General features: G+C 42.5%; 1 protein-coding gene across 10 annotated transcripts in view; it reads right to left on the minus strand.

Annotated features, from left to right (window-relative positions):
• Positions 1 to 20,950, minus strand: part of TNIK (TRAF2 and NCK interacting kinase) — a 484,943-nt gene that overhangs the window by 381,172 nt on the left and 82,821 nt on the right. For all 10 annotated transcript variants that reach the window (XM_029061407.2, XM_029061401.2, XM_029061394.2 and 7 more), the window contains exon 2: positions 10,981 to 11,046. In XM_029061407.2, coding sequence (XP_028917240.1) covers positions 10,981 to 11,046 — 66 coding nt within the window. The remainder of the gene's footprint in view (positions 1 to 10,980; positions 11,047 to 20,950) is intronic.

Raw genomic sequence — 20,950 nt, forward strand, 5'->3', positions numbered from 1 at the left:
CTGTAGTTTTCAGTTCAGTTGGACTGGAATATCACCTTGGAGATCATCAACAATCACAAGAATCTGTAACTTACACCTTCTCCACTCCTCTTGTGATGATCAGTTCCACTGAGCCTTCACACTTAGAAGCAGGATGAGGAACCACAGAGTCACTCATGTTGCCCCTGTTTGAAGATGGAGCCAAACACCAATCCAAGAGAGGGATTGGGGAGGAAGTAGAGGGGACAGGTAAGGAGAAGAATATGACTGTCGGCCATCTTGAGGTGAGGGGAGTGAACTATAATAACAATAATAATTATTATGCCATCTGTTAAGCACTTCCTATCTGCTGGGCACTGTATAACAATAATATAATAGTAATAATGTTGGTATTTGTTAAGTGCTTACTATGTGCAGAGCAATGTTCTAAGCACTGGGGTAGATACAGGGTAATCAGGTTGTCCCACATGAGGCTTACAGTCTTACAGAGGCCCAGAGAAGTGAAGTGACCTGCCCACAGTCACAGAGCTGACAAGTGGCAGAGTCAGGATTCAAACCCATGACCTCTGGCTCCCAAGCCCGTGCTCTTTCCACTGAGCCACGCTGCTTCTCTATACTTAGCACTGTAGTAGATACAAGCAAATTGGGAGGGATACAGTCCCTGTCCTATGTGAACATCACAGTTTCAATCCCCATTTTAGAGATGATGGTACTAAGGCCCAGAGAAGTAAAGGAACTTGCTCAAGTTCACACAGCAGACCAGTGGCAGAGCCTGGATTAGAACTCATGACCTTCTGAGTCCCGAGCCCGTCCTCCATCCACTATGCCATGCTCCTCCTGGAAGGGCGGGACGGGGAGAGCTTGTGCTGTGGGCCCTGGATGGACCCAGAGCACAGGGAGGGAATTGGAGAGGATCCCTGGAGGTTCTCGTAGGACTCTGCAGGAGCCAGGCTCCTGTCCCTGATGGAGGAAGTACAGAGAGTCCTGGAGGAAGAAGTAGTAGATCCAAGAAAAGGTGGTTTGAACTGGATTTGATTTCATATATTACCTCATTAAGAAGGTATAAAATATTGTTGAGACCTCAAATCTTGATGTTTGCCTGCAGTAGGGGCTAGAAGAGAAGGTCCAGGTGCTTACATGGACAAATGGACTTAGGGAGCACTGGGCATGGGAAGGAAGTCTTTGTCTGTGAATATCCTGCAGTCAGCTCCGGGATTGGGGTGCTAGGTTTGTCCAGGTGTGCAGGGACTTGGGAAACAGTGTGTACACCTCAAACTCGGCATAAGAAGAATAATAAAACTCTGGGCCTTCAGGACCCAGCAGAAGCTGACCAGAGTCCAGGGACTCCTAAAATCAATGGGGGAAGCTCTTTTGGTTGGGATTTAGGGCTGAAAATCCCCAGTAATGTCTCACCTTCCCAACCACACACACCCTCCCGACAGGAAGACCCAGAGAGGCTAATTTTACCTCCCTTATGGATGCAGTTTATGTGAAGAGTCTGCTAAATGAAGACCTTAAATTCCCTCATGTTTTTATTACAACATAATTATGTAACATATAACAAAATAATGGCATTTATTCAGTCAACTGTACTAATGAGTGCTTACTGTGTGTGAAGCACTGTACTAAGTGCTTGGGAGAGTATAATACAACAGTAAACAGACACATTTCCTGCCCTAAACAAATTTATAGTCCAGGGGAGCAGACTGGTATTACTGGGATATATACAAGGTAATGAGATCAGGCAGAAACCCTGTTCCACATGGGGCTCACAATCTTTTGCCCCACTTTATGGGTGCGCAAACTGAGGCTCAGAGAGGCTGTGACTTGTCCAAGGTCACATACAAGCCACTGGACCTAACCTAAGAGTCCCATGCTCTTTCTACTAAGCCACATATTGCCATATGACTAACTGGGTCCTCCATTACCAAGAGTGGCTCGGAGCCTCATTGACATTCTAGGCCCGGTGGGATTTTTTTCTACAGACAGTGCATACACCCAGAAACACCGCTCCGACAACTGGGCTGTCCAGAAAAATGACCATCCATGGTTAGAGAAGCAGCATGGCCTAGTACATAGAGCAGAGGCCTGGGAGGCAGAAGGACCTGAGTTCTAATCCCAGCTCCGCCACTTGTCTGCTGTGTGACTCTTGGCAAGTCACTTCACTATACCTCAGTTACCTCATCTGTAAAATGGGAATTAAGATTCCAACCCAGTATGCTCGTACTCACCCCAGCGCTTAGTACAGTGCCTGGCACATAGTAAGCATTTAACAAATACCACAACTATTATTATTACTGTTACAAGTTCCTAAAACCACCTCCCCACTGCCTTCATCCGTTTGTTTTATGGCCAACTAGGAAATTGTTTTCTCTTGTAAATGTCTACTGTGGTATATAAATGGATTTAACATACCTCTTCATTTAGCCTCTGATTTTAATAGCTACATACTTACAAGGCAGGGAGCTGGAAAAGGTAATTGGATTGAATATAATCTATGGATTTTAAGCGTATATTATACTGATGGCCCCATATGTCGTTAGGATACCAGTGAATGTAAATTGGAAGAAAGAGAAAGAGTACTTCTGTAAGAATGCAGATGAAATTCCTCTGCAATTAATATTCTTATCATACCATATATGTCTCCTGAAAGAGGACCGGTGGGAGAAATATAAAAAGAACCTCTCATAGGATTTTTTTTTCCTTTTCAAAAACACATTTGGTTACCAACTCATGAAAGCTCTTTGATTCACTCTCTCCAGGCTTTAATAGACTCTTTGCCAAATATTGAAAACATGTTCTGACCACCCCACAATGAGTTCTCAGTCTAGGGGGGAGATGGATGCCCATAAATAAATAATCGCTGCACAACTCTAGACTGTAAACTTGTTGTGGGCAGGGAATGTATCTGTCTATTGTTATATTGTTGCCGATTTGTACATTCCAAGTGCTTAGTACAGTGCTCTGCACATAGTAAGTGCTCAATAAATACTACTGAATAAATATATTGTACTCGCCCAAACAGTATGACCTAGTGGAGAAAGCAAGAGCCTTAAGGCCAGAAGGACCTAGGTTCTAATCCCAGCTTCACCACTTGTCTGCTGTGTGACCTGAAGCAAGTCACTTCACTTTTCTGGGCCTCAGTTACCTTATCTGAAAAATGGGGATTGAGACTGAGCCCCTTGTGGGACAGTGACTGTGTCACCAACCTGATTAGCCTATCTTCAACCCAGTGCCTGGAACAGTCCTTGACACACACAAATATCATTATTATTATTATCCCTAGCTCTTAGTACAGTGCTTGATACATAGTAAGCACTTAAATATCATTATTAGTATTATTATCCCAAGTACTAACTACAGTGCTTTGCATACAGTGAGCACTCAATAAATATGACTGAATGAATTAGTTAATTCTGCTCCTGGGAAATCTTCATTATAAGTCAGCCATGTGTGGAAAATGATTGATATACCCTGTACCTATCCTACATCTTATATTCAGTAGTATTTATTGAACACTTACTGTGTGCAGAGCACTGTACTAAACATTTGGCAAGTATAAGGTTTAATCTTTCCTCTGCCCTCTCACTCCTGCTGCTGTGGTGGCAATATTATAGCCCCAGTCCTCCCCTTTCTCCCAGCGGAAGCGGGCACGCTCCCAATCAGCTCAGCTAAGGCAGGTGGCTTCTCCCATCCTCAATACTGGGCAGGGTGTCACCCAGTCAGTCAACCGTATTTATTTAACACTTACTGTGTGCAGTGCACTGTACTAAGCATTTGAGAGCACAATAGAACAATATAGCAGACATATCCCTGCCCACAATGGCTTACAGTTTAGAGGGGGAGATAGACATAAATAGAAATTTTTAAAAAATGACAGATGGACATAAATACTTTGTGGCTACCCACTTTCCCACATCCTCCCACTGTCCTGGAAGCCCCTGCTCCTGCACAGACACCAGACCACCACTCTCCCCACCTTCAAACCTTATCAAGGTCATACCTCCCCCAAGAGTCCTTCCCCGATTAAGTCCTCTTTTACCCAACTCCCTCTCCTGTCTGTACCATCTATGCATTCATTCATGCAATCCAATTGTATTTATTGAGTGCTTACTGTGTGCTGAGTACTGTACTAAGCACTATGCACTTGGATCTGTCCCCTTTGGGCACTTGGCATTCACGCCACCCTCAGTCCCACAATACTTTAGTACACAGCCATAATTTATTGATTTATATTATTGTCTTTCTTCCCCTCTATCCTATAAGCTCGTTGTGGGCATGGAACCTGCCTACTAACTCCATTGCATCATACTTTCCCAAGAGCTTAGTAAGTGCTCTGCATATAGTAGGTGCTCAATAAATGCCATTGATTGATTATAAGATTCCCTCATCTAAAATAAATCTATATGGATTAGGGTCCAAGAACCCATTTTTTCATAGTACTTCTTAACTGCTTACTAAATACCAAGCACTGCTTTAAGCACTGGGGTAGATACAAGATTATCAGGTAGGACACAATCCCTGTCCTGCATGGGGCTCACAATCTAAATAAGAGGGTGTAGGATTAAATCCCCATTTTACAGATGAGGAAACTGAGATATAGAGAAGTTAAGTGACCTGCCTCAGGTCACACGAATAAGTGGCAGAACTGGGATTAGAACCCAAGACCTCTGACTCCCAGGCCCATGATCTTTCCAATGGCCACATTGCTTCTCATTTTCTGAGATAAGCCAACAGACAGGAAGTCTATTTTGAAATAATGAGAAGCACATGCACTTGAGAGAAATGTGGTTGAATTCCCAAGGCGGTAATTCAGTTCACACCGGTAATACTCTTTGAGACTACTGCACTAATAACTGTTCCTTATTACAATAGGGGACCTCACAAAACCCTCAGGACAGGGAGCACCAATTTGTAGGGGCCTTAAAGATAAATATCTAACAAGAGAAACTCCCCTTCCATCCTTCCCCTCAGCTCCCAGGAGGCCCGTCTGGTCCTTATTAAAACGTCTCTGCTTTAATGAGGTATACTGGGGTTTCCTTTTGGTTCTCCATAGTTGCTTTGCAAAAGACAGCTGGCGCCTTTAAAAAAAAAAAAGTGTAAGTTTTTTTTTTCTCCCCACTGTCCCTGAAATAGAATCATTGGGTTTTCTTTCATTTCTGTTTATCTAATCCAGCAAAATAAGGCAAACAACAATTAGATATGATTTACACATCTGGCATATTGGATTTCTTCACTGACAACCAGTAATAGCTGTCTCCCAAGAAAAGAAGAAAAAGAACACATTCATTAGGTGACATTTTCGAGACAGGTCATAGGATAGACCACAGAGTGGTTGCCAGAGACGATGCAGTCTCTGGGAGAAAAACGCCCCCTTCTCCTGGAAATGTTATCCTACTTGAGTTTTACCATCACAGTTCTCTCCTGGTTCTCCTCTACTCTGACTGCTTCTTCTCCCTACTCTGTCTCTTTTGCGGACTCCAATTCTGCCTGTATTCAACCCCTTAATTCTCCTGGATCCTCTTCTCACCTCCTGGAAGAACTCATCTACTCTCAAGGCTTCAGACATCACCTCCTCTACATGGGTGACTCCCAAATCTTCCTCACTGGCCCCAATATGACACCTATTCTTCAATCTCACATTTCCTTCTGCCTCCAGGACATTTACCCAAGGACAGCCCCATCGACAGCTGAAGCTCAATATTTCTAAAATTAAACTCTCTCTCAAATATATCCTTGCAAATAATTACACATCAAAACTGACAGTACCATACTAGCCTCTCTGTATCTTAGGCCAGTTATCCTTGGCATTATTCTTGTCTCCCTATTATTTTTCCACACTCCTTTCAGTCCGTCACTAAATCCTATTGGATTTACTATCCACAGTATTTCCTGGATCAACCCCTTCCTCCCATCCTAATGGCCACCACCCTAGTCCAGAAACTAGACATCAATCATTCAACCAATCAATGGCATTAACTGAGTGCTGTGTGCTGAGCATTGTCCTAAGCACTTTGGAAAACAGCTCTGCCACTTGTCAGCTGTGTGACTGTGGGCAAGTCACTTCACTTATCTGTGCCTCAGTTACCTCATCTGTAAAATGGAGATGAAGACTGTGAGCCCCCCGTGGGACAACCTGACTCCCCTGTGTCTACCCCAGCGCTTAGAACAGTGCTCTGCACATAGTAAGCGCTTAACAAATACCAACATTATTATTATTATTATATAGTCACTCAGTCCACTTTCCCCCATTCCTCAAGAAGCTCCTTGCCCAATTACCTCTGCATCAGATGGAAACTCCTTACAATCAGCTTTAAAGCAGTCCTTCACCTTTGCTCCTCCTACCTCACCCCCCTACCCTCCTGGTACCACTCAGCCCACACCCTTTGTTCCTCTAATGCTAACCTTCTCACTGTACCCCAATCTTGTCCATCTTGCCACCGACCTCTTGCCCACATCCTGCCTCTGGCCTGCAACTGGCCTACACCACCCTCCCTCCTCATAGCCAACAGACAATTACTCTTCTCCCTCTTCAAAACCTTAATGAAGGCACATTTCTTCCAAGTCTTCCCTGACTAAGCCTTCTCTTTTCTTCCACTCCCTTCTGCGTCACCCTGACTTGCTCCCTTTATTCATTCCCCCCGACTATAGGCTGTAAACTTGCTGTGGGCAGGAAATGTTGGTTATATTATTATACTGTATTCTCCCAAGACCTTAGTACAGTGCTCTGCACACAGTAAGTGTTCTATAAATACAACTATCAGCTCACATCCTCCAACCTAATTTCGCTGATTTCCTGCTACCACCCAACCCACACACTTCACATCACTAATGCCAACTTCCTCATTAATCTCTTCTATCTGGCTGCCTACCCACTGTCCACATCCACCCTCTGGCCTGAATCTCCCTACCCCTTCATATCTGACAGACCACTCTCCCCACCTTCAAAGTCTTATTAAAATCACATCTCCATTAAGAAGCCTCTTCTAATTCAAGCCCTCATACCCCCTACTTCTTCTCCCCACCATGTCACCCTTGCAATTAGATCTGAACCCTTTTAGCACTTGATATTCACCTCACCCTCAGCCCTTATCTGTTACTAAATTATTATGGCTTTTGTCAAGTGCTTCCTATGTGGCAAGCACTGTTTTAAAGTACTGGAGAGGATAGGAAAGATACATAAGAAGGACACAGCTTTGTGGATAAGGTACAGGTCTGGGAGGCAGAAGGTCGTGGGTTCTAATTGTGGCTCCGCCATATGTCTGCAGTGTGAACCTTAGTACAATCCTCTATACACATTAACCATTCAATAAATACCATTGATCGAATACAATAAAAGTTTGTTTTCATAATGGTATTTAAGCGCTTACTATGCATCAGACACTGTACTAAGTGCTGATGTAGATTCAAACTTATCAGGTTGGACAGTTCACGTCCCACATGGGGCTCACAGTCTTAACCCCCATTTTACAGATGAGGGAAATGAGGTCCAGAGAAGTGAAATGACTTGCCCAACGTCACACATCAGAGAAGTGGCAGAGCTGGAATTAGAGCCCAGGTATGTCTGAATCCCAGGCCTGTGATCTTTCCACCAGGCCACACTGCTTCTCAGAGTTTGTACACATGCTCCCTGTCCACAAAGAACGTAGAGTTTATTTCAACTCAACTCTCGGTCAACTCTACATTGGTTTCGCTGCCTCTCCCCTCTCTAGTTCATTCTTGCTCTGCTCCCCAGATGGCTCTGCTAAAAAAATAAAAAATAAAAAAATCTTAAATGGTTACCCATCCCTTTCCGCATCAAGCACAAACTCTTGACCACACTGACTTCAGGCACTCCATCCCTTTCACTTTTCCACCCTCTTCACTTTTCTCTGAACCTAATTTACTCAACTTTGACCTCCAACTCCTTACTCTTCTCTTGCTTGGAACTCCCTTCTCCTTCAAATTTGCCAGACAACAGCTCACCCACTTTGTAAAACCCCTCTGGAAATCCTTCTTCTAGGCTGCTTTCCCCAACTGATTTTTCTGTTTCTCAAGTCATACCCTCCACACTCACCTCAGCATTTCTATGCCACCTCTGCATTTATGCACTTACTCCCTCCGGTAGCTGAAATATAGATATCAACTTACACAGTCTGCTATTTAAGCCCTTCCACATCCATATATCCATCCATTCCTCCTCTCTGCAGTTCATCTTGTGCCTGTCTTTCCCATTGGACTGTAAGATCCTTAAGGGTAGGGGTCACATCTTACTTCATTGTTTTCTTAAGTGCTCAGTAAAGTGTTCTGCACATAGTAAGTGCTGCATTAGTATGATTAACTGAATGAAAGGGTTCCCTAGTTGACTGGTCCTGTTCGGGTTCAGGGGCAGTCCTGACTAGTGCCCGAAATAAAAGGGACACAGGTATTTGGCATAAATAACATGGAAATAATTTATATTTCACAGACTGTGAAATATTCCTATTTATCATTAAGTGTCATCGAGTCATTTCCAATTCATAGCAACTCCAAGGATATACTTTCTCCAGAACGTCCTGTCCTCCGCCATAATCTGCAACCTTTTTAATGGTTCTTCCGTTATCAATGTTATGGTCTCTATCCATCTAGCTGCTGGTCTGCCTCTTCCTTGTTTTCCCTGGACTTTTCCTAGCATTAGTGTCTTCTCCAGAGAATTAGTCCTCCTTATTATGTGTCCAAAATATGCTAATTTAAGTCATTATTTGGCTTAATTTCCTCTAAAATTCATTTGATTGTTTTGGGCAGTCCACAGTATTCTCAAAATCTTCTCCAACACCACATTTCAAAAGAATCGATTTATTTCTATCCTGTTTCTTCCACTGTCCAGCATTTGGATCCATACATTCCTATTTAGTCAACCCCTAAAATGTTACTGTTGCTCTCTTTAAAGGTTGCTATTTCTTGAGCTTTTTCTCTATTTTGTTCCCACCCAGCTACTCTAGTTCTCCAAGATGAATAGATTGAACAAATGAGGGGCACAGCAGAGAACGAGAACCATGAAGAGACAGGGGGAATGGAAAGAGTCAAACATTTTTACCAGGCCCCTAATTAACCCCAGGGTCAGTATGCCCATAACCTTCCTGGCTATTAATTATAATTATAATAATGGTATTTGTTGGGCACTTACTATGTGCCAAGCACTGTTTCCTCAGGAAAACTTAAGTGGCCTTCCCTCCTGCCCACCATGGCCTGGCAGTATTTTCAAATGGACAATGAAAGCTTTAATTAACAGGAGGGGAACTGGAACAATTAGTTTTTTCTGAAGCAGCAGGGAGCAACTTCCCTAATGACTAGTTTTTTCTTATGTTTCAAAAGGCGCATGATGTATTCCCAGCTCAGAGGAGGGGAATCAACCAGAAACTCTATTTCCTTGCTTCCCACCCCTTTGCAGAGCAAATGCAGGTTGATCCTTGAAAATTCAATTCCAGATGTCCTTCCTCGGCTGCAGTGAGGCGACACACGTGTTTTGAAATGAAGAGGAGTTACAAATGAACTTTCAAAGGAAGTCTTTAGAGAGACCACTAATTTACCAGCAAAAACAAGTTAGAGGTCTAAGGAGAATTGGAGGAAAATATCCTGCTTTTCCAAGTTAAAAATGTGACAAGAGAAACCCTTCAGTTAAGAACTGGCTCCAACGTTGTTTTCTCCAATGTAACTTCATTGGCCCACTTCCCTCTCACGTTCTTGCCAATTTCTCAAAATTTAGTGGCAAGTCTCCAAGATTATTTTCATTTTAGAAATTCCTGAGGACAACCAAAGTTAGGGCAAAAGTAAAGCTTGACTTAATTAGCTTTAGATAAACTAAATATTAGTACTCTGCAATGGCTCTGCATTTCAAGATGGCATTTGCTTAAAAAAGTATTTTTCTTCAGATGATACTAATATTCCTTGTGACCCCAAGCCAATGAGGGCTTATGTCCTCATTCTTCTGTAGTTTAAATCTTCAAATAAGGCTTCATATGCATATTTTTCATTGGCAAGTTTCAGAATTTTACACACTACAATTAAAGTTTTAAAGTTATTTAATCAACGCAATGAAACAATTTAGACAACAAACTGGGTCCTGGTAATTCCAAGAAGAATTCTGGAAACAGATCATAATGTCAGAAGTGGAAAATACTGTCCCATTTAACCTCACAGAACTTGGAGATAATCATAAAATAACAGTTTGGTTGTTTTTAATCCATTTTCATCACCACACTTTTTTAAAACCTGGAAATTTTAGTTCAAGTACAATTCACTTCAATTTCACTTTCATCATTATTACAAGAACCAATCCTTTGAAGGATGTCAATAAAAGGGAATAGGACCCTCCCAGTACAAAGCAATTATTCCCCCATTACTTTGAGAAGACATTACTGTATTTTATTTTTGGTAGGATGGATTTAAATTCAGAGCACAGCCCAAGAACAACACTATTGGACATTACTGAAAGGAGAGGGGTCATACGGTAGTTTCGACAGCTCTGCCAATTTCTTTTAAGTCTCACCAACTCCAAACTAGGATAACCGAACTTTCAAAACCCACGACTGAGATTCAGCCTTCTTCGTGGTGTCGATATTTTTCTTTTAATGCCACTTACTAAATGCCCTGGGTTACCTTGGGATTCAGCCCCTCAGTCATGGAAGTTGAATAGAATAAAATCTCAGTAAAAGATGGCCTAGTTTCTCTGTTTGAAAACCTATGCTTGACGTAATTAAAGTAGAAAGGTATGGAAAGCTCAAAAGGCTTCTAAAATCCAATGGTTTGTGTGTAAAGTTTTGATCCTACAATATATGCATTACAGATCAATGCACCCAAACTGAAGGTTTAGAATAGACAACACAATGATAAACAATTAAAGGAGAAAGGCTGAAATCCAAAGCATGTGGTTTTGAGGAGACTGCGAAACTGAGTTGGCCTGCATGTCACTGACATCTTTAACATGTAGATTCATGTATGGAAAAATCATTTAAAGCTCTGTACAAACTCAGTAAAGCATACCTTATAGACTTGTCCATATGTTCCATTTCCAACAAGTTCCACCAGTTCAAAGATCCCTGCAGGGTCCTAAAAGGAATAAGGAAATGGTATCATATACAGTGTCTTATTCCAAAAAAACAAAGTTCTGATAAAGCCACTGTCAAAATTCTCACACAGTTCAACTTCCGGGAACTTGGGGGCAAACGTGACTTAATTCTGGAGAGAAAATGGTAATCCAGATACTAAATTATCAAACATTCATTCAATCATTTATTGAGCAAATACTGTATGCAGAGCACTGTACTGAGCAGGTGGAAGAGTGCAATACAACACTAAACAGACACATTCCTTGCCCACAACGAGCTTCAAGTCTGGGGTGGGGTGGAGGTGTGTGGGGGGGGGTACAGACATTAATATATAAAATAAACGACATATGTAGGTAAATACTGTAGAGCTGGGCGGGGGGGGCGACGAATAGAGGGAGCAAGTCAAGGCAACACAGGGTCCCTTCTACCACTCCAATACAAACTACTCAATCGCTCCCTCTCTTCCAACATCCTTCTCAACCCTCTACAATCTGGCTGTGATTTCTTTATTTCCTTGCTTTCTCCAAGGTCACCAATAACCTCAGCCTTACCAAATCTACCAAACAGTACTCTATCCTAAACCTCCTCAACCACTCACTGCATTCAAACTTCTGGGAAACTATTTTTGCTTTTCTTGACACAGTTCTCTCCTTCATTCGATTATTCATTCAGTCATATTCACTGAGCTCTTATTGTGTGCACATCACCTTATTAAGCTCTTGGGAGAGTACAACTGAACAATAAACAGACACAATCCCAGCCTGGTTCTCCTCTGACCATTCTTTTTCATGTCTCTTTCACCAGCTCATCCACTGCTTTCCACTCCCTAAATGTGGTGTTTGTCAAGGTGCAAAGTCTGTGTCCACTTTTCTTGTCAAGTTACACTCACTCACTGCCTTAGGGACTTCACCTGCTCCCATGATTTCATGGGCCACATGGTTGTTGAGCGAACCACCATCCTCCCCATCTCTCAAGCCTGCAACCTTGGCATTATCCGTGTCTCCTTCTCTTTCAACCCCCATATTCAGTCTTCCATCCAATCCTTTTGCTTCTTCAAGTCATTTCCAGAATCTGTTCCTTCCTACCCATCCAAATGGCCACAACAGAAGCCCAAACACTTGTCATATCATGGCTTATCTACTGCATCAGCCTCTCTGCATCAAGCAGAAACTTCTGACCACTGGCTTTAGGGCACTCAATCAGCTTTCTCCTCTTATTTATCCATTTTCTTCTCCTTCCCTCAAGTTTGAGATATGCATTCCTACTCCCTCATCTGCAAAATGAGACAAGATCTAATTTTCCAATCAGTCAATCAGTGCTTTGGAGCATTTACTGTGTGCTGGGAAGAATAAGATATATTTGGTAGACACAATCCTTGCCCATGAAGAACTAACAGTTTAGTAGGGTATTACTTTCCCTCCTACACAGATTGTGAGTGGGTCAGGGACAATGTCTTACCTGATTATCACATCTACCTCAGCACTTTGCACATGGTAAGGGCTTATTAACAATAATGGTAATTGTTGTGAGCCCCAGGTTCATACCAACTAGGACCTTCTTCAGACGGGAAGCCTCGGTGGCCCATAATACAGTCAAAACACACCTGTGATCACCAAGATTACCACAGAAAGGTTTTTACTTAGTTTTACCAATGTGAAAGGGAATGACACATACCTACACTCACTCTGCCACCCAAGGCTCTAGTACAAGTCTGTGGTCAAAGGAGCCCTTTCTGACAACACTTCTCCTTTCTGCTTCCAAATGCTGCTGCCTTCTGCTACTGTCAAGTATTTCTTTCTCTGCATACTTCTGTCCCTGAGGTTTCCCTCTGGGCCTCCTATATGACTCCTTACCCTTCAAAGCAACTGCCTTTTATCTGCCTTAGGCACTGCAGCTGTGGCTCTACAGGACAGTCATTGATTGGTCCAGGCCCATTGCCAGGTAGAACAAGGAGAGAAAGCTATGCCTCCCTCCATGCTCGGTCCCCACAGGCCAGCAATCACCTGTCTCAGATAGAGCTCATCAGTGCCTTTGCCAGTCTCTTCTTCCTTCTTACTGTTCACAGGCTCACAAACAGCCACTAATAGGGCTGCTTGCTGTAAGCTCACCACAATAATAAGAATAATAGAGAAGCAGTGTGGCTCAGTGGAAAGAGCCCGGATTTGGGAGTCAGAGGTCATGGGTTTGAATCCCGGCTCTGCCACTTGTCATCTGCGTGACTTTGGGCAAGTCACTTCACTTCTCTGTGCCTCAGTTACTTCATCTGTAAAATGGAGATTACGACTGTGAGCCTCACGAGGGACAACCTGATTACCCTGTATCTACCCCAGCGCTTAGAACTGTGCTCTGCACATAGTAAGCGCTTAACAAATACCAGCAGTATTATTATTATTATTTGTTAACCACTTGTTATATGTCAAGCAGTGTTAGAAATGCTGGGGTAGACTCAAGTTCATCAGGTCAGATTCAGTCCCTGTCAGTCAATTGAATTTACTGAGCACTCAATATGTGCAGAGCACTGTACTAAGCATTTGGGAGAGTACAATATAACCATATAACAGACACATCCCAAGCATACAACAATCTTACAGTCTAGAGGGGAAGACAGACATTAACATAAATAAATTACAGATCTCTACATAAGTGCTCTGGGGCTGGGAGGGGGGATGAATGTGAGCCCCACATGGGGCTCATAGTCTAAACAGGAAGAACAGGTTTTGAATCCCCAGTTTACAGATGAGGAAATGGAGGCTCAGAGAATACTAATAGTAATGATGACATTTGTTAAACACTTACTATGTGCCGTCTATGCCCTGGGGTATATAGAGGGCAATCAGGTTGTCCCATGTGGGGGTCTTAATCCCCATTTTATCTTAATCCCCATTTTACAGATGAAATAACTGAGGCTCAGAGAAATTCAGTTACTTGTTCAAGTTTACATAGCAAGCAAATGGCAGAGTCAGAATTAGAACCCAGATCCTCTAACTCCCAAATACCCTTAAAAAAAACCCCAAAACAGCAATTTAGAGTTGGACCAGCATTTAGAGTTGGACCATGGGGTACATGGGCCATAATAATAATAATAATAATGTTGGTATTTGTTAAGCGCTTACTATGTGCCGAGCACTGTTCTAAGCACTGGGGTAGACATAGGGGAATCAGGTTGTCCCACGTGGGGCTCACAGTCTTAATCCCCATTTTACAGATGAGGGAACTGAGGCACAGAGAAGTTAAGTGACTTGCCCACAGTCACACAGCCGACAAGTGGCAGAGCTGGGATTCGAACTCATGAGCCCTGACTCCAAAGCCCATGCTCTTTCCACTGAGCCACGCTGCAGTGTGATGCTCTTGAGCCCATCATTGGGCAGGGATTGTCTCTATCTGTTGCAAAATTGTACATTCCAAGCACTTAGTACAGTGCCCTGCACATAGTAAGTGCTCAATAATGCGACTGGATGAACGAATGAATGAATGAAGGCCATCATGTGGAGTTTGAAAGAGGAAAATAGGATGATTTGAAAATATACTAGAATATTATAATTCTCCTGTATTCAACAGAGCAGCAGGTGATCCTATCAACAGAAGAAGTAAAAGAACAGATTAAAAGAACACCATAAATGGTGGCAGCTGCTGTTTGTTTCCAAGCTGTGTTTCCCAATAGTTAGTATGCTCCATGCTGTTTCTGTAACCAATTTAGAAGTTCTACATTTGCTTGAAATACACCCACTGTTCTATTTCCAATATTGAGTTTTCTTGACTGAAAGGTAGAGGAAAAGGAAAGCTAATTGATGAATCCTATCTGATTGTAATGAAAAATGAAGAAAGAAAAGCCATAACAAGAATACACATCCTGAATGGAGACTAAGAAAATGGATGAAGGGATATATTGACTCAAGTTAGCATCTGCAAATCAGAGGTGTGCTGCCTCTGTGATGACAGGTGCTCAGTGACGTCTTACAGTGTGCAAGGGATAGAATGCAGTCATTAGTGGGATGGAAGGATGGAAAGGAACTCTTGGTATTCACGCCACCCTCAGCCCTGCAGCATTTATGTAACATTTCCATAATTTATTCATTGATATTAATGTCCCTCTCCCCCTATGGCCTGTAAGCTCATTGTGGGCAGGGACCCTGTCCACTGACTCTCTTTTACTGTACTCTCCCAAGCACTTAGTGAGTGCTCAATAAATACCAGTGATTGATTGATTGGAACAAGGTGGATGGAGCCATCAGCTGGGAGGTCTGGAGAACTAGGAGGATGCAGAGCTGAGAACAGCATGAGGAGGCATTCGTACAAAATGACATTAATAATAATAATATGGTATTTGTTAAGTGCTTACTATGTGTCAGGCACTGTACTAAGTGCTGGCACAGATAGAAGCAAATCGGATTGAACAGGGTCCCTGTCCCACGTGGGGCTCACAGTCTTGATCTCCATTTTACAGATGAGGTAACAGACATGGAGAAATGAAGTGACTTACCCAAGGTCACACAGTAGACAAAGGGTAGAGCAGAGATTAGAACCCATGACCTTCTGACTTCCAGGCCTGTGCTCTATCCATTATGCCCTGCTGCTTCACGCATGGGTGATGGTCTGCATGGGGTGGGCAAGGGAGCAAGAATGCAGGATTTTCAAGTAGAACGGTGCTCTCAGAAAAAGGAACAAGTGGGGATTTACTGTTTTGGTTGCAGCCAAGGTCAAGGGAAGATTCTAGGCAGTTCATACAATCTGATTGGCTGTGATGACACAGTTCACAGAGAGCTGGGCAGGGAAGGGAGAATGGATGTAAACGAGCCACAATCTTGAGGCTGAAGGACAGACTAATAATAATAATAATAATAATAATAATAATAATAATAATGTTGGTATTAATTAACCGCTTACTATATGCTGAGCACTGTTCTAAGCGCTGGGGTAGATACAGGGTAATCACGTTGTCCCACATGAGGCTCACAGTCTTAATCCCCATTTTACAGATGAGGTAACTGAGGCATAAGTAAAATGACTTGCCCACAGTCACACAGCTGACAAGACTACCAGACACCACAATCCTTCTACACCCCCCTTTTGTGATAGACAATTTCTCTTCCTTCAAAGCCTTATCGAAGGCACATCTCCGCCAAGAGGCCTTCCCTGACTAAGCCCTCCTTCCCTCTTCTCCCACTCCCTTCTGCGTTGCCCTGACTTGCTCCCTTTATTCATTTACTCTGTGCCTCAGTTACCTTCTTTGTGAGTCCCAAGTTGGACAGACACTGTGTCCAACATGATGACCTTGTATCTATCCTAGTGTTTAGGACTGTGTTTAGCACATAGTAAGCACTTAACAAATATCATAATTTTTATTATTATTAATCCTCTCTCCCAACCCCACAGCACTTATGTATATGTATGTCATTTTATTTATTTCTATTACTGTCTGTCTCCCCTTCTAGACTGTAAGCTCACTGTGTGCAGGGAATGTGTTTATTATATTGTGATATTTTACTCTCCCAAGTGCTTAGTACAGGTCTCTGCTCACAGTAAGCGCTCAATAAATACAACTGACTGGCTAATGGACTTGAAATAGTGAGACATGAGTAGCCCCTCCTATGCAAATCACATTCTGTCCTAAGAGCAATTCTTGCAGGACAGTGAGACTTCCAAATTCACAAACTTCCAGACATATAAACTCTCTTCCCCAGCTGTGGGTCTGAGACATGGCTAGAGAGGTTCTCAGTTACCAATGACCAAGTGGTAGGTGAACAGGCCTATCTGTACATGGAACAAGAGCATCCTAGACAAGGTCTTCCAGCCAAGCTGAAAGAGGGAAACCCTCTAAACATACATGGCTGCTGTATCCACTGGACATCTCCCTATCACCCTGGTGTTGCAAAGCAGCATCAAAGGAGACAGGTTTGAGTACTATGGTGTGTAGATTGAAGTACTCTAACAAAATGAAAAGTCACCTGTGATCATTCACCCAGCACTTGCAAGGATTCTTTCAATTTTAATGTGGAAGACGTGAAAGGGAGTTCTGGGCATTAAACAGAAAAGGAGCATATCATTGACAGTTCCCCAAATTTAAAAATGACTGCTGGGAACAATTTTCTTTATTCAAACCTCAACTTTGAATGATAGTCCATTAAGTATATTTTCTTCTGGGGTAAATTAGCTTGTGTTATTTCATCATTCTCTAAAATGAAGTGTGGTTTTGTAGTAAACAGGCTAAAATGAAACAGTAATGAAAAATTTACAACTTGCTCCAATAACAAGCTGGAAAATTGATTCTTTTTTAGATTTTTTTTATTCTCCTAACATTTGCCAAATAGAGGTTTAGTTCGATTTTTATGTAACTTTTACCATCCCCATTTTACACTAAATTTGTATTTCAGAGGATGGAACTACCTGTAGTAAGAAAAATAGAGGGGCCCAGCCAAAGATCATTACTGTCAAGGTGTCAAGGGAACATATTGCTTTGTTCCCACTGAACATCTCTGGACGTACTTTCAGAATAACTGCTTGTCATCATCACCATCATCACGGTATTTGTTGGGCACTTACAATACGTCAACCACTGTTCTAATGCACAGGGCTAAATGAGGGTTCATCAGGTCAGACATAGTTCCAGTCTGACGAAGGGCTCACAGTCTAAAGTAGGAGGGAGAGCAGGTACTGAAGCTCCATTTTCCATTTGAGGAAACTGAGGCCCAGAGAAGTTAAGTGATTTTCCCAAGATCCCACAGCAGACAAGTGGTGGAGCTTGGACTGGAACCCAGGTCCTCTAACTCCCAAGCCCATGCTCTTTCCACTAGGCTACGAATGCTCACTCATTCGATAATATTTACTGAGTGCTTATTCTGTGCAAAGCACTGTACTAAGTGCTTGTGTGGGCCAATGTGCAGGGATAAGGTCTTCTGTGGTGTTGTCCCTTCTAGACAGAAGAGTTAAAGTATGTTCTCCCTCTAGTCTGTAACCTCACTTTGGGCAGGGAATCTGTCTGTTACATTGTTATATTGTACTCTCCTAGTGCTTTGAAGCAGCGTGGCTCAGTGGAAAGAGCACGGGCTTTGGAGTCAGGGCTCATGAGTTCGAATCCCAGCTCTGCCACTTGTCAGCTATGTGACTGTGGGCAAATCACTTAACTTCTCTGTGTCTCAGTTCCCTCATCTGTAAAATGGGGATTAAGACTGTGAGCCCCACGTGGGACAACCTGATTCCCCTGTGTCTACCCCAGCGCTTAGAACAGTGCTCGGCACATAGTAAGCGCTTAACAAATACCAACATTATTATTATTATTATCTCTGCACGCAGTGGACTAGTGGAGAGAGAGTCAGAAGGACCTGCGTTCTAATCTTGGCTCTGCCACTTGTCTGCTGAGTGACTTGGCCAAGTCACTTCACTTCTCTGTGCCTCAGTTCCCTCATCTGTAAAATGGGGAATAAGACTGTGAGCCCTACGTGGGACAGGAACTGGGTCAAACCTGGTTACCTTGCATCTCTCCCAGAGTTTAGAACAGTGTTTGTCACACAGCAAGCACTTAAAAAATTCCATTTAAAAAAAACCACTCACTCACTCAATATTACTGATCAAAAATCAACATGTTACAAGCAATGGTGACAATAATGGAATTAAACCCTGCTTCACTGAATAGGGGGTTTTCACACTACTTGGAAATTTCTCCCCCACTCATGAAGAGGAATTCATCTTTTAGACTGTGAGCCCATCGTTGTCTCTATCTGTTGCCAAATTGTACATTCCAAGTGCTAAGTACAGTGTTCTGCACATAGTAAGCACTCAATAAATATGACTGAATGAATGAATCACCAGAGGTGGGTTCGTTCTGGGCTCCTGAGCAAGGCATTAACCTTGGAGCTCTCTCCAACTCCCCCAATTTCCCAGTAGATCAGCAGTTGACATCATTCTGGTGCCTGTCCACACCCTTAAGCTGTTTTAATAACAACAATAATAATGGGGACATTTGTAAAGTGCTTATTATATGCTTATTATGTGCTAAGTGCTAGGGTAGATATGAGATAAGCAGGTCCCTCAAAGTCTAAGTAAGAGGGAGAAGAGGGATTGAATCCCCATTCTACAGATGTGGGAACTCAGGCACAGAGAAGTTGAGTGACTTGTCCAAGGTCACACATCAGTTAAGTGGTGGAGCCAGGATTAAACCTCAGATCCTCTGATTCCCAGGTCTGTCATCTTTTCACTAATAATAATACAACTAATAATTATAATGACTGACATATTTAAGTGCCTACTATGAGCCAGGCACTATACTAAGCGCTGGGTTGAAAACAAGCAAAACGGGTTGGACACAGTCCCTGTCCCTCATGGAGCTCACAGTCTCAATCCCCATTATACAGATGAGGTAACTGAGGCACAGAGAAGTGAAGTGACTTGCCCCAGGTCACACAGCAGACTAGTGGTGGCAGGATTAGAACCCATGACCTTCTGACTCTCAGGCTCCTACTCTAAGCCATGCTGGGTCTCTAGAAACCCAGAGACCCAAGCAAGTACTTACCACCTCATAGGATCTGAACAAGTTCTTCAGAATTCCACAAAGGTGGCCCTTATTTTTTCCCCTTTTTGAAATCAAAAGATAAAAGTTAGCCAAACAGATGAAGAGAAATAGCACACCAGGCAGATCATGAAAGAAAAGAATATAGTCTTCAAACCCTAATTCAATAATTCCAAACATTAACCCATACTTCAATTAGAAGGTTTTTTTCAAAGGGTGAGCTAGTAAGCCAAATAGGAAAATATAGTAGCATGATTTCCAGAATCATTATAATTTTCTGCTCCAGCTTCTGTAATGACATCTGCCAAACTTCTAAAGTAAACTAAAAAGCCTTAAAACCATATTTAACATTCTTTTGTTAGGGTTTCAAACCTGACAATCATATGCTTACTAAATCAAAACTAGAACAGAATACAGTAACTGTAGGATAACTCTTTGTGTTAATCTTGAGCCTCCAGGCTTTTCGATGCGAACAGTCCCCAGAAGTGCTTTCGAAGCTAGGGCCAATAGTGCTTACTCATCTCCTAGCCGGCTATCCAGCGCTGCACTTATAATGCTCTAAGATACAAAGCATGTTTAAATATTTAAAGCCCACAAAAATACTTTTAAATTGCTATCAGTTCTAATTTTTTTCTTTTTCTTGTGTGGCTATGCCATGCCCATGAACTATTAAACCTTCTACATTTGACTAAACAATTAATGGCATTTATTGAGAGCTTACTCTGTGCGAAGTGTGCTATCCTAAGCACTTGGGAGAGTTCAGAGAGGTTACAATCTACTGAGGAAGACAAAGAGTAAAATAAAATCCCAGCTCTGCCACTTGTCAGCTGTGTGTGGGCAAGTCACTTAACTTCTCTATGCCTCAGTTACCTCATCTTGAAAATGGATTAACTGTGAGCCTCACGTGGGACAACCTGATGACTCTGTATCTACCCCAGCGCTTAGAACAGTACTCTGCATGTAGTAAGCGCTTAACAAATACCAACATTATTATTATTAAAATAGTGGGCTGATAAATGTGTTATAGCAGCTATGGAATGTAGTCTGCATGTAGTCTAAAGGCTGCTTTTGATGCTGACAAAATGAATGTTAAGATACATGTGATTCTGACCACACTGAAACATAATTAATTATGGTATTTGTTAAACGCTTACTACGTACCAGGAAAAATGCCTAGTTCCATGGTAAGAAAATAAACTCTGTGACTCTTGGCAGTGTCAGAAGCTCTGAATCCCCTCCCTTACATCAGAAGAGCTCATCATCCTTTTTCAATATGTCCAAGTTTGCAATTATGGCTGTTCACGTCGACCAGTGCTGATATGATGCTTCCTGTCATTATATTTGCGCTTGAAAAAGCCAAGTGTGACCATCAGAGGCCTGTTGACTTGGCTTTACTGGAACT

The sequence above is a fragment of the Ornithorhynchus anatinus genome, chromosome 1, assembly GCF_004115215.2.
Source record: "Ornithorhynchus anatinus isolate Pmale09 chromosome 1, mOrnAna1.pri.v4, whole genome shotgun sequence".
In the NCBI taxonomy this organism is placed as follows: Eukaryota; Metazoa; Chordata; class Mammalia; order Monotremata; family Ornithorhynchidae; genus Ornithorhynchus; species Ornithorhynchus anatinus.